The sequence below is a fragment of the Telopea speciosissima genome, chromosome 3, assembly GCF_018873765.1.
Source record: "Telopea speciosissima isolate NSW1024214 ecotype Mountain lineage chromosome 3, Tspe_v1, whole genome shotgun sequence".
In the NCBI taxonomy this organism is placed as follows: Eukaryota; Viridiplantae; Streptophyta; class Magnoliopsida; order Proteales; family Proteaceae; genus Telopea; species Telopea speciosissima.
In genome coordinates this window covers 12905929-12918741 of record NC_057918.1, presented here as the reverse complement: position 1 = coordinate 12918741, position 12813 = coordinate 12905929, and the positions used below count along the sequence as shown (strand labels likewise).

General features: G+C 38.8%; 2 protein-coding genes across 3 annotated transcripts; one reads left to right on the top strand and one right to left on the bottom strand.

The window, feature by feature from the left end:
• Positions 1-3028: 3028 nt before the first annotated feature.
• Positions 3029-10924, top strand: LOC122655666 (probable protein S-acyltransferase 22). 2 transcript variants are annotated; one of them, XM_043849925.1, is made up of 11 exons: positions 3029-3295; positions 3367-3379; positions 3476-3523; positions 3608-3721; positions 6621-7028; positions 7820-7888; positions 7970-8041; positions 8383-8511; positions 8703-8783; positions 8984-9166; positions 9770-10924. In XM_043849925.1, the coding sequence occupies exons 3-11, from the start codon at positions 3482-3484 to the stop codon at positions 10562-10564; spliced, it is 1893 nt and encodes a 630-aa protein (XP_043705860.1). In that variant the 5' UTR covers positions 3029-3295; positions 3367-3379; positions 3476-3481; the 3' UTR covers positions 10565-10924. The 2 variants fall into 2 exon arrangements, with proteins under 2 accessions (XP_043705860.1, XP_043705859.1); XM_043849924.1 differs by lacking the exon at positions 3367-3379 and having other exon boundaries at positions 3029-3308; positions 3475-3523.
• Positions 10925-11413: 489 nt separating this feature from the next.
• LOC122654859 lies at positions 11414-12397 on the bottom strand. Its single transcript, XM_043849126.1, has one exon. It carries the CDS (start codon positions 12395-12397, stop codon positions 11414-11416), a length of 984 nt encoding a protein of 327 aa, XP_043705061.1.
• Between the last annotated feature and the right edge of the window lie 416 nt (positions 12398-12813).

Sequence of the window (12813 nt, the reverse complement as noted above, 5' to 3'; positions counted from 1 at the left end):
AATCTTCCATGAGAATATATTGTATTTAAAGTCTAATAACCCTCCAACTATGACGAGGTTGTTTTTGGATGAATAAAACATCAACCTTTAGTGCACTATAAAACACAAAAACCAACTGCAATAGTAAGGATTTCTCAAGTTTAAAGACCAAAATAACTATCGAAAAGAGTTTTATTTCTTAAACAACTAATGACAATTTATACAAACCTCTTACATGATTCAATTCGATATATATATAAAATATAAATATTCACATTTATATTTTTCACAAAAAAAAAAAAAATACTCTCATTTATATTTTAAAATATATAACGTATCAACCTTATGAACAAAATATCTAATACCCGATTTTCTAAAAATGGTATAGCAGTGACACAATTTGGGTCGTATCTTTTTCTTTTTCCTTTTTTTTTCCGGGTAGAATTTGGGTCTTTATCGGGTAAGACAAAAAACATGACACATGAGATTGCAGAGAAGTGTGTAGAGATCTCTTGGATGGGAGCTGTCACCGAAGCTGTCTGTTGCGTTGAAGGGGAACCCCAAAGTCCCAAACCCGTGAGGCTGTGACACTACTGACCACCCCCAACCAAACACATTACTTTCTTAACTTTTATATAACAAACAAACAAACAAACAATATTAGAGTTGTCCAGTAGGTCCCACATAGAATCCTAGGTACCATGTGTCCCTGACTCCAGTCCGGATATATCTCCACCATTGCTCCATGGAATGGTTGAGGAGAGAGAGACAGAGATAGATTTGGAGTTGCTTCCTTCAAAATCCAATACAAAAAGATCAATTTATCACTTGCCAAACTCCAACTGGTGCCAACGATATAATGCCAAAAGAAGGCACTCAGAAATGGAATATAGAAACCCCCCCCCCCTTTTTCCATCTCATCAAATGTTTGAGAAATTGGAATTGGATCGTAGCGTTTTTTTTTTTCTTTTTTTTTTCTCCTTTGAATCAATGATTATTCATGTTTGATCTTCTCTTATTGCCACTGTTTTTTACTTCTTTTATACAGTAAAATAGTAATAAAAATTTAAAATTAATCTCTTTGTAGCAAGATCCTTGAATTTATTGAATAAAAAAATTTCATGAACTAACAAATGATGTAAAATTTTGACTTCTTCCTAATAACATTTCTAGGGTTTCAATGATTTTCGGCCCATATAGAATCAGAATTAACGGAAAATTGATCCAGTACCATTTCTCTACTCTTGAACTTTTATCTCATATTGTAGACACTTCATGTTGTCACCTTGGATGTGTGCATGGCGTAATGATCTGATACCCTTAGATAGAGTATATAAAATCTATTTTATGGTTTATCTCAAAATGATCAAAAGTTGTAACTTTTAAAAATGATCAAAATACCCTTAAAAAAATTGGCCTATTGAAAATAAAGTCAAGCAACATTAAAATAATTTTAAATTTCATATGCAATTTTTATCATTAAAAAAGTAGTTTGCAAACGAAAGAAAGATTTTACTTTTTGGCATCTTGGGACTCATTTTCAAATGGATTTTCTAAAATATTTTTTTGTTAAGGTAACTTCTTGTCTTTATGCTACTAGATATTATTTAGAATAATCTTCTCAACACATTTTGAATCACTTAATTTTGACTTACAATTTGAAAGCCATGAAATTTTAAAGATTTTAGTATAAATATGTTTTCCCCCATTCAACCCAGATTTTTCGATGTCTAAAGAAAATCTTTTAACGTCTAAATACCCTTTATACTCCAACTTAAAAATTTTTGAAAATAAGATTAAAGGGTAAATGAATAAAGATGTCAATTTCTAAATACACCATAAGATGTTTGAACTCGACACTCTCAAAGGAGAAGGATGAGACCTTCCAAAATGATTTAACAAATTTTTTTTTCCAACTTAACAAAAAAAAAAAGAAGACTGCCAAGTGATATAATGCTTGCGCCACACAAAGAAAGAACAAAATGACCATCCGCCTCCGATAAAATGAAAATTCTCACCTATGTTGGATGTCCATGCACATCCTCTCATTGATTCCGTGCTAATGTAGGGGCCATGCAACCGGCTAGGAATCCCCCTCCCATTAACAAAACAAAGCACCAAAGAACTACCTAGCCTCTTTGGAAACAGGTCTAGGTTCAACCACGAGCATGGAGTTACAGTCCAGATTAGAGTGGGATTAGAAGTTAACCATCTCCTAAACGTTCCAAATGGCCATAATTGGCATAAATTATCATAATTGGCAGGGCCACTAGATCCAAAGGTCTTCTTGTAAACCAAAACAATCCCATTTGGACAAGTGAAAAAGGTTAATTACTCAGTCCAAAAGCAGTGCAAAAGGTCACAGATGCTATCGTGTAAGAGGGACCATCTTCCCTCTGAACCATTTATTATGCTTCTCCCCCCTGTCTGTCTGTCTCTCTCTCTCTCTCTTTATCTATAATAAAGCAAGCATGAAAGAGAAGCATTGATGAGGATTAAGAGTCATTTGAAACGTCCAATAGGAATCAACCTTTAAAGCCCCTACCCCACCTTTGTTCTGATTCAAACTTGCATCAGACACTCTTAGAACTAATCCAACGGTTACAAAAAGCCCATCCCATATGAGAGCCTACGAGCATAGCTTAACCCATATTAGCTTCATAATATTCTCCCTATTCCTTTAATGGAGTTTACTGATTTGGAGTTTGACCAGATTAGAGAAAGAGAGAGAGAGAAAAGGGTTTTGTAAGTTTTAAAAAATGGGTTATTAGAAACTACAAGCAGATACAACTAAACAATTATGAATGTATTTGTATACTGTGTCTACTGACGAGACAGAGATGATTTGTACATAGAAAAAAAGATGTCTACACGAGAAACAAGGAAAAAGAAAAAAAAATAAAGGAGGTTTGGTTTGGAAGAGTAATTATGAGCTTTACAAAGGAAAACCCAGTTCCCTCTCACTCTCTCTCTCTCTCTCTATTTACTCTCAGAGACTTGGGAACAGATGTTTGCAGTTTGCTCACATTGAAGAAATAACCCAACTTGCATTTCTTCTATTGTATCTCTCTCCATGGCTGGAGAGATGATGAAGTGAACCAGACAAGCTTTTCTTCACTGTCCATTGCTTCCTCTCTCTCATCCCAAGACCAATCATCATCTCTCCCCCACCTTTTCTTCTTTTCTTTTCCTTTATTTTTCACTTCTTCTTGATTAGAACGGTGGAAAGTAGACATGCAATCCTCTTGTTTGTTGTTAGTGCATCACATCTGTCCCTGAGTAGTAGTAGCAGTAAGCAGTAGAAGAGGAAGGGAGGGTGAAAAAAGAAGAAAAAAAAAATGAATAGCTTCACATTTGTTCCTGAGCAGTAATAGTAATAGAAGGCAGAGGCAAAAAAAGGGAACTGTTTCAGTCTTTCATTTTGGTCTTTTATACTCTGGTTTCATTCTGGTTTTGTAGTTTCTCTCTATTTTGCATTTTGTCTGCAACATTTCAGCAGGAAATGAGGAAGCATGGATGGCAGCTTCCCTACCATCCTCTTCAGGTATTCATAAATCGTTACTTTTTTTTAATCCTTCTTTTCTCGCATTATTCTGCTGGGGATGCTCATTCCGCCCTTTATCTTTAGGTGGTTGCAGTGGCTGTGTTTCTGGCACTGGGGTTCGCGTTTTATGTTTTCTTCGTTCCGTTCGTAGGGAGGAAGGTGTTTCAGTACATTGTGATGGGGCTTTACACTCCTTTGGTCAGCCATTTTCACATCTTTTTCCCCCAATCTATTTTCCTTATATGTGTATATTTTATTTTCTTCACTTGTTTTTTCATCGTTCATGGCTTGAGATCTGCTTGATTTGCTTTTGATGGGTTGTTATCTGATTCATGAGCTGGCCCTGAACCTATGACCTGTCTCTTAAATAGATTTGTCATTAGCATTTTCCTCTTTTTACCTCATTTCCTCTGACTAACCTTTCCGAATTTTTCATGAACTTGTGGCCTTTTTGTGTTTATTGACTGATCCTTGAGGTTCCGCATGAACTTGTAAATTTGGAATGGGTAAGGGTTTCTTGTCTTTTAATCTCTTTGATGTATCTTTGAGAGATCTCTAGCTTATTTAGGTGAAGCCACAAGAGCTATTTATCTCATGTGAGTGTTCAATCCTACTACTGTGGCATGTAGTGTTAAAACATTGGGATGCCTATCTCAAATAATCACAGTTTTTAGGATGGCTGTCCCATATGTGAAATAATTAGTCAGTCCCTTGTATAGTTGCCCCTTATTGTGCCTTCAAATTCATGGCTAGTTTTTGAGAATCTCTATTCTCTTAGGGGAACATTTGTATTCGTATGAAGCTTCATTCTGAACATTTTCATGGGCTCCTTTGGAGCTAATATGATCTTATAACTGGAATATGGTTGATTTTGAGCCAGTAGAAGTTAATTCTTCCAACCATAGAGTCAACTAAAATTCCAGGCAACGTAATCTAACTGGACTATAGTGATGAGATTGGCTTTAAACTTCAGGATAGGAAGATCATCGAGGAGTCTATTTCTTTCAAGTTGCCGTGTTACAATTTTTTCTAATAGAAGCACATCTCAAATTGTCCGCGCTGTGTCATAGTGGACATGTGTATGGCATTTACATACTAGGCTAATGCAAAGCAGATAGGCATAGTCACAAGGAGAAAGTTTTCCTTGACCGTACAGCCATCTATGGCTATAAATATCTGCTATTCTGCCCCCTATTTACAAATGGTCGAAAATACCTCTCACTGTTGCGTGATACCCTATGGACACCATCCGAACCCCTCAGTCAAGAGACTGTGGGTGAAGGAAAACTTGGTCCTAGCCATAATGCTTAGCTCCACTTTTTGGTATTAGAATTGGCCTCTCAGTCCCTGTATAATTTGTGGCATACTTCAATGCTGAGTTGTGGATGGGCAGCATCTTGGATCTTCCTAGCAGTTGCATAAATGAATGGTTTTAACTGCTGCTAATTGCTTTATTTGAAGGCTGAGGAAGAGTAATGCAACTCTTCATTGGACATAGAATATGGTGTAGTATTATTGGAGTTGGTTTTGTCTTCTTGGTTGTGGATGGGAAAGAGGTAACCGGTATTGAGATGGGCTTCAGTTGAACACTGGATGGAACTGAAGCTTGTAGGTTTCCTTTTAATAAGCATCGTCAGACATTTTCTTGTATGGCAAACTTGGAGAAAGATGGCATTAATGTTATTCTTTCATACATACAGCATTTGTGTTGGGATCAATTGTAATGGAATTTGTATTAAATAAACTTGCATAATGCTTCTTTCCAAAATAAATCGTAAAACCACTTAGCATTTCTGTAGTAGCTATATCATATGTGTTTGATGCAGTTGGGATTTGAGATAGTTTGCCTGTTATCCATAGATGTTTCACATTATTCATTTATGAGAAATATCACCATCTTGCTTCCGAAACTTCAGGAACGTATATATTATGTTTTTTATTTCTGTGGAAACCCGATAGGGAGACCACCTAATTTTCAGTAAACTTTGGAATCACAAAACTTCAATCTTCATTTCCTCCACCCCACACCCCCCTAAAAAAATACCGATTCAATAGGGTGAGGAAGAAAACTCTAAATCACAACTGGTTTATGTTTGAGATGGTCATGGCAGTCTTCGTTCCTTTTATTAATGGCACGTATCTAATCGTAACCGTCATCCTCCACCAATCACTTTGTAATCTGATTATGCTGCTGCTACCTGCTACACCTTCCAACTACAAACTAACGAACTCCCTTTTGTTTCAAGCGAATAACAAGAGTTAGGGTTTAGATAGACCTATTAAGCCTCAACCCTATTGTTTCTCTCCCCCTTGATTGTGTTTTCTGTTAGATCATTCATGCTCAACCCGCAAAAGAAGCTTGAGATGGATTCCAGCAGGGGATGGGAACAGAGGTGTGGTGGCATTTGCAGATGGGCTGCAACAGAGGGACGACGGTGGGGGGTGGAGGTTGTGGTAATCAGTGGTGTTTGAGATACCCAAACACTGCCTCACAGGGGTAAAATTGGAAATAATTCTGATTTAGAACAACACCTGTTAAATAGGAACCCCAAACATCCATTTTTAAATTTAAGGTATCCAAAACATCCTTTATGCAAATTTAGGGCACCTCAGATGTAATTTACCCAAAAGGAAAAAATAAATGCATACACACACAAACCAAAGGAGAAAAGCTCTTTCTTCCTAGGTGCTTTTGGAATTAAAATTTTGAAAATAAGCAACTAGCATGACAAGGGGAAGTGATCAATACATGGCAAAATACAAAGCTGATAGGGACTTAACTACTGATTCATGGCCGACCCAGGAGTTCCCTATCCAATGAATAGTCTGTGTCTGCCATATCTTCCATATGAATGGCTGAAATAGGGATTTAATCTTATGACTCTGAGGTTTGAATTCATTCGTGAGAGTTCTGTAATATGTACACTCTTTTCATGTATTGTGAATTTTAGTATCATCAGAATCCCCTATGTTAGATGTTGTCTGGTCCCTTCAAATTTTTTATGTAACCCAATTGAGTTCACTTGAAAATGCATACTATTTTAGTCTTCATCCCCTTTCTTTCTTTGATTCATATTATTAATACATCTACTGCCAGATTACTTGTGTCTTTGGTCTGTACATTTGGTGTGCGGCTGCTGATCCTGCGGACCCAGGAGTCTTCAAGTCCAAGAAATATGTTGGCACTGCACACTGTGGAAAGCATAATCAGCACAAGGAATCTAAACTAGGAGGAGAATCAACTTCTTCAACATATAAAACTAATACTGGAATGATTGGAGAGAAGCCCTTGGATGAGAGTGTGACGGGCATGGAATCCATTGGGGAGGACACCACTGATGAAACTGACAAGAATTCATCCTCTCATGGGCAGTCTTGTTGTATGGTTTTATTAGGGTTCTGTACATGTGCTTTTATGTGTAACTCCTGCAATCAACGTGAACAATTTTCTGAGCAAGAAATGAGTGAAGAAGGCATGTTCTACTGCAGTTTGTGTGAGGTGGAGGTATGTTGAAGCATTTGGTACCCACAATGATGTTTATATTCTTTGAAGAAGTTTTATTGTAATAGTATTATATGAAGGAATCTTGGGACCATGTTCTGTATATCTTTATGGTTGTCAATCGATTCCCTGTATTTGTGCAAATGTAGGTTTCAAATCCACCATGTTATAGGTTTGGCAAAGTAGATCTTCAACAAAATTAACTAAACCACACGACTGATTCTATCTGTTCCATGGAACAGATGTTTCAAATGGTCCATATTATCAGTTTTATACTCACCGGCTGCATTGTTCCAATTAAATCTGTTCTGCAAAGCTCTAGACTGCTCATATTGTTATTTGTTTCCATCCTAAAGGTTGTCTTAAACTTGGACCTTCTATGTAAACTATCAAGTTCTTCACTGCTTTCATAATCTCTTTGTTTTAAATTTTAAAATTGTTTGACTATCTGGTTTCCTATCAATTCTGGTGGAAAAAAAGGTTACTGGTTTGTTTCCATATCTTTTCTATCTGAAACCAAATAATAAAAGGTTTTGTCTTCAATACAAAATTTGGCAGGATATAACTTCTATATGTCTGTTCCCTCCCCCCCCCCCCCCCCCCGGGTTTCTTCACTTGCTTAGAAGAACATCAACATATGCCCACCCAAAAGAGGGCAGGCCAGGGGGGATGGGGAAGAGTCTTGTCAATTTAGTTGCACTTGCTGGCTCTAGAATTGCTCAATAAATTAGTTCTATCATTACATTATGGATTTGATATAGGATATGTTCTGATTTGCTTGAGCTGTACTGCAGGTTTTCAAGTACAGCAAGCACTGTAGAGTTTGTGATAAGTGCGTTGACCGCTTTGATCATCACTGCAGGGTATACAGACTTTTGATTTGCTGGGAGTTCTCCTAATTCCTGGAAAGACCTCTAATGACTTCTTCATCCTTGGTTTTGTAGTGGCTAAACAACTGTATAGGCCGAAAGAATTACCGACAGTTTTTCACCCTCATGATTACTGCTATTCTCTTGGTAAGCTTGGCCTGTCTTTTTGCCTTGCTTAGAATCTTTGAAAATATCAGACCTGAATACTCCAAGCTGCCTCTGTGCCTGTGTGATCCCTTGGTGCCTTCAATCCAGCTCTGTTCAAAACCTTGACACTTGGTCTTCTCTCCACTTCCTAAATACTGTTTCTCACCCAATCCCAGTTCCAACTCTCTTTGGCCTTTAGGAGACTATCCTCACCTGAAAGTAACACGCCATTTCCCAGAGTTGACCTGAATCAAAGAGTAAGCAATTTACTTTCAGGTCTTTTTTCATTTTGGTTGACTATTGACAGGTATATACGTTGCACCTTGGGCTTGAGATTGCAGCTTATTCTACAATGGTCGATAGGAATACTTGTGATGATCTGCTGTTTTCTTGAGCGTAACCGATTCTCTGTGGAGATCACCACCAAGTTGGGGAGCAGTTTCTCTTTGGTTTCCTTTGTTGTTGTGGTGGTGAGTGTTTGATTCTCTGTCATTTTCTTCTCTCCACTACTATTTTGTCATCTCTGAAAATTTTCCACTCACTGGGTGCTAAGTTGGATATTTTTTTCATCACACAATGAAAAGAACTAAGTTGTGTGCAGAGTTCCAATCTTGTCAATTAAGTCTTACTTTGACTGATGGATGTAACTTGCATTAAACAGGCTTCATGCACCATTTTGGCTATGATTGCTACTCTACCGCTTGCTCAGCTTTTCTTCTTTCATGTTCTCCTCATCAAAAAGGTTAGCTCAGAATCATAACTTTGTTTCTCTTGTAAGATTGGTATGTTTCACCAAGGATGATGCACTTAACCCTCCATGTTATAAAGTTGGTGATCCACCTGGTATGGGTGTCAGTTCCTCCCCCCTCCCCTCTTTTCTCTTACATGTTTCAAGCTGCCAATAATGTGCTCGGTGCATGCATTTATATACTTGTGTCACAGGGAATCAGCACCTATGACTATATCGTTGCCTTGAGGGAGCAAGATCAACAAGGAATTGGAGGTCAGCAGAGCCCTCAAATGTCTACTGTCAGCTCCCTTACTGGTCTTAGCAGTGCAAGCTCCTTCAATACTTTCCACCGAGGTGCATGGTGTACTCCTCCACGCTTATTTCTTGAAGACCAGGTAGGTTTTAAAATCATGTTTCTTGTGGTAACATGACTACACATTAAGGCATAAGAATCCATATTTTGAAGTTGGCAAAGTCTCCAGTCTGAATTCCTGGACCATTCTACTGGACTGGGGCCCTAATAACTTCCACATTTGCAATGGTTAGAGAGGATCAGGACCCAATGATGAGTGGCCGGTGGCCCCTTTGAAAAGATCAGGTTAAACAAAATTCAGCATGGACAGTTAGAATGTGTCCTTTTTTATCATTCATGTAAATGGTAAAAAAACTTTCAAAATTAGTTCCTAAAGTTTGAAGAAGTGACTAGGATTAAAAATAATCTGTTCATTATTATTTGTATTGTATAAAATCTTTATGACGGTGCCTACTCACGTAGCTCCTGATCCGTTGAACATTTGAGATGTGGTGTGTTATTGGTGCTCAAGAAATGTTTCCTGGTCTGGTTGCCCCGGACTGGGCTTCTCCCAACCTTCTGCTTGATGATGCTACGCAGAGGCTATATTTGTTTGGTATAATTTCTGTAAATGATGAGGCTCAAATTGTTTGTTTGTTCCTTACCCCGAATGGGTGAGCTGATGGTGACACTTTTGGTTTTCCAGTTTGATGTTGTTCCTCCAGACACTGCCATGTCTGTTAGCTCGTCAGGTAAGAGGATAGTGGTAGACGAATCAATCAGGAAAAAGAATGCCGGGCCTGTAAAATTAAGTCCTTGGACATTGGCTCGGTTGAATCCAGAAGAAGTCTCAAAGGTTGCTGCACAGGCAAGGAAGAAGTCCAGAATCTTGCAGCCCGTGATGAGAAGGGAAGCCCCACTTGGTTTAGAAACAGACAGAAGCTTTGGCAGCAACAGTGACCGGATGTTCCAAAGGCCTGAGAATCGGAGACGAGCAAGTAAGCGGGTCCGGCTCCCAGCTGAACTTCCTCTTGAGCCACTCAGCAAGATATCTGCCAAGGATGCGAACAGCAATCTCATTGATCCAGTGGCAGATACATCCACCAGTTTGGCTCCTTTGCAGCACGAGGCACGGAGTGCATTTCGCACAAGCCGAGCCATGTCAGCCTTGTCTGGGGTTATTGCTTCTTCTCCTGAAAGTAGTCTGGATTCACCAGATCTTCACCCATTCCGTGTCTCCTCATCGGGAGCAGAAGAGGGACGAGGGCTCACTGCCAATCCTGCTGCTTTCTCTGCTGCTCTTAAAGGAATTCCATTGTCAAGGTCAACTAGTGATGGATATGAAGCATCAGGTGGTGAAGATAGTGACCGGGTTCCCTCCAGAGTAGTCCAAAGGTCAACAAACTGGAGTAATCTCCTCTTCAGCTCCAGGCATGAAGAGAGGTCAGTTAAATTGAAGGCATCATATTCATCAAGTCAGGCAAACAGCAGAAATCTTTGAAACTAACAGAATTATGTTGTCCTTTTGGCTTGATATTCTTTTATTCATGATCAAGAGTTCAATTTGTCTGTGAACAGTTACTAGTCTCAGCTCTGCTTACTAGAAATGAATATTGGGGTAAACTTGTCTCCTTCAATTAAGGAGAAAGGAGACGGTAAATGTACTGAGAGTACTCTGTATTTGTGGAGAATGGCTTGAGCTCCTTGAACTTAGTTGCGGTATCTTGTACCTGGTTCTTGCCATTTAGAATAGAAGAGAACCTCGTTGTTAGGCGTGTTGCATTGTGACTACTACTACTTTGCTCTTTTGAGTGGGTTTCTGCTTAAAAAGGAATTACTCATATCGGAATAGCTAATCATTCAGTAATTCTGGATCTGTATGAATAAAATGCTTTTAACATACAAATACTCTCCAATACTCAATAACTTAATAATGATATTTCATTAATCTGGCTTTGGGCATTCTTGCCCTTTTTACAATATAAGAACTCACTTGTTCTTTTGGGTGGGAAAACTAAAGCTTCTGGAATATGTTTCATACACAGGATGTGAAAACCAATGGAATGAAATTAAAAAAAGAAAAAAAAGCCTTTGCAAATGAAAAATGAAACTGTAAACAAATGTGTCCATCTACAAGAAGACCAATCAAATCGATATTGAACTCAGTGAAGCAGAAAAATGAGGTTGGGGGCTATGTTGCCTTCTCCTTACTCTTTCTGACCCTTCTTTGAGCTTACCACTAATTGATCTTGTTTTCGGCTCAGAATTTGATCCTCGAATCCCAAGCATGCGAGTCCTAAGCTTATTCGAAGCAGTTTCTGTACAAAATCATAACAAATCTCCTTCAGCTTCAGAGAAGTTCTGGCAAATTCTTCGAGTATGTAAAAGCGTCGAGGTCTTCTTCCCCCATGTTCTGTTCAAGGTAAACATATCTGCTCTCAAGATCCATCTGAGAACTTGACTTTAAACTTTTGAATAATATACAGCTTGCAATGGTGTCAAGGAGAATGAAGAGGGAGTATAAGTATGCAATTAACATCCCTTCCAAGGCTATGGAGGGGCTGAGCCTTTCAGAATGACTAAACACTCTTATGATCCGGTACTGAAACAAGGCTTCCACTAAAGCCAGTCCCAGATTGACAGGGAGAGCCAGAGAAAGTGCGGTCGAGACCCTGCCTCTGATCAGCACACAGGCCCTGAGGATTGCTAGAAACCCGCTGCAGTTATCTGTCCCTGCTATAACCAAAGATAAGTTGCAGACAATAAGAGTATTAGCAAGGATGACAGAGTAGAGGATGGCAGCAGCGGCTGAGACGATAAGAATGATAGAGGGTGAAGAGAAGCCAGAGGCATCAAGGATATTGAAGGCAAGGAAGAGCACAGAGAAGGTGGCTGCGTTTGCTGACATGATAACAAATGAGTTGCAGAGGTGGGTGATGAGAAGGGGAGTGTAAAGGGATAGGAAAGAAGAAAAGGAAGGTTGATGAGATACTTTGTGATGATGGAGAGCATGAATTACACATGCTTTTGCTAGAAGGAGAAAGGAGAGGGTGAAAGGGATAGATAAAATTGAGGAAGATATGGTTTGAGATAACTTCAGATTGAGAAGGGAAAAGAACTGTGATGAGGGGGGAAACCCAGCTGCATCAAAGAGTGTTTGAAGACGAAAATGAATGACTGAAAGGAGAGGTAACAACGATGGTACAAGTGATTCAGAGAGGAGAATTGAAACAGAAGCAGGGAATGCAAGAATTGCAGCAGTTGAGGTGAAGTACTGGTAGTTCTTGAGGAAGGTGTAGATTGTTCTCCTGATGATCTTGCTGGTTCTCTCCATTGGAACTGATGGCCTCTCTTTCATTGAGATTGAGATTGAGATTGAGATGGGAATGGAATGATGACTCAGAAGCTCAAAAGGGTACCTGTATATAAAACAAGAGAAGCTATCAATATTTATCCTTCTTCCCCTATAAAAAAAAGAAAAAAAAAGGGAAGTTCTTCAATGGATAATATACTCTCTGAGGAGGTGATGGTGGTGGTTTGGGGGTGTGTTTGGGGTTTGGTGTTTTAGTTGAATAGATTGGCCAACAACTAAACTGACACAACTACACAACTGCAAAGGTGGATTTGTTTGGGTTCAAGAAAGGGAATTGCTTAGGTGATCTCTATTTATTTTGATGCCTAGCAGTTGAACAGAGTAAAAAGCATGAGAACCTGACTTTTCTTTTCTTTGTTCTTGCAAAATACTTACAG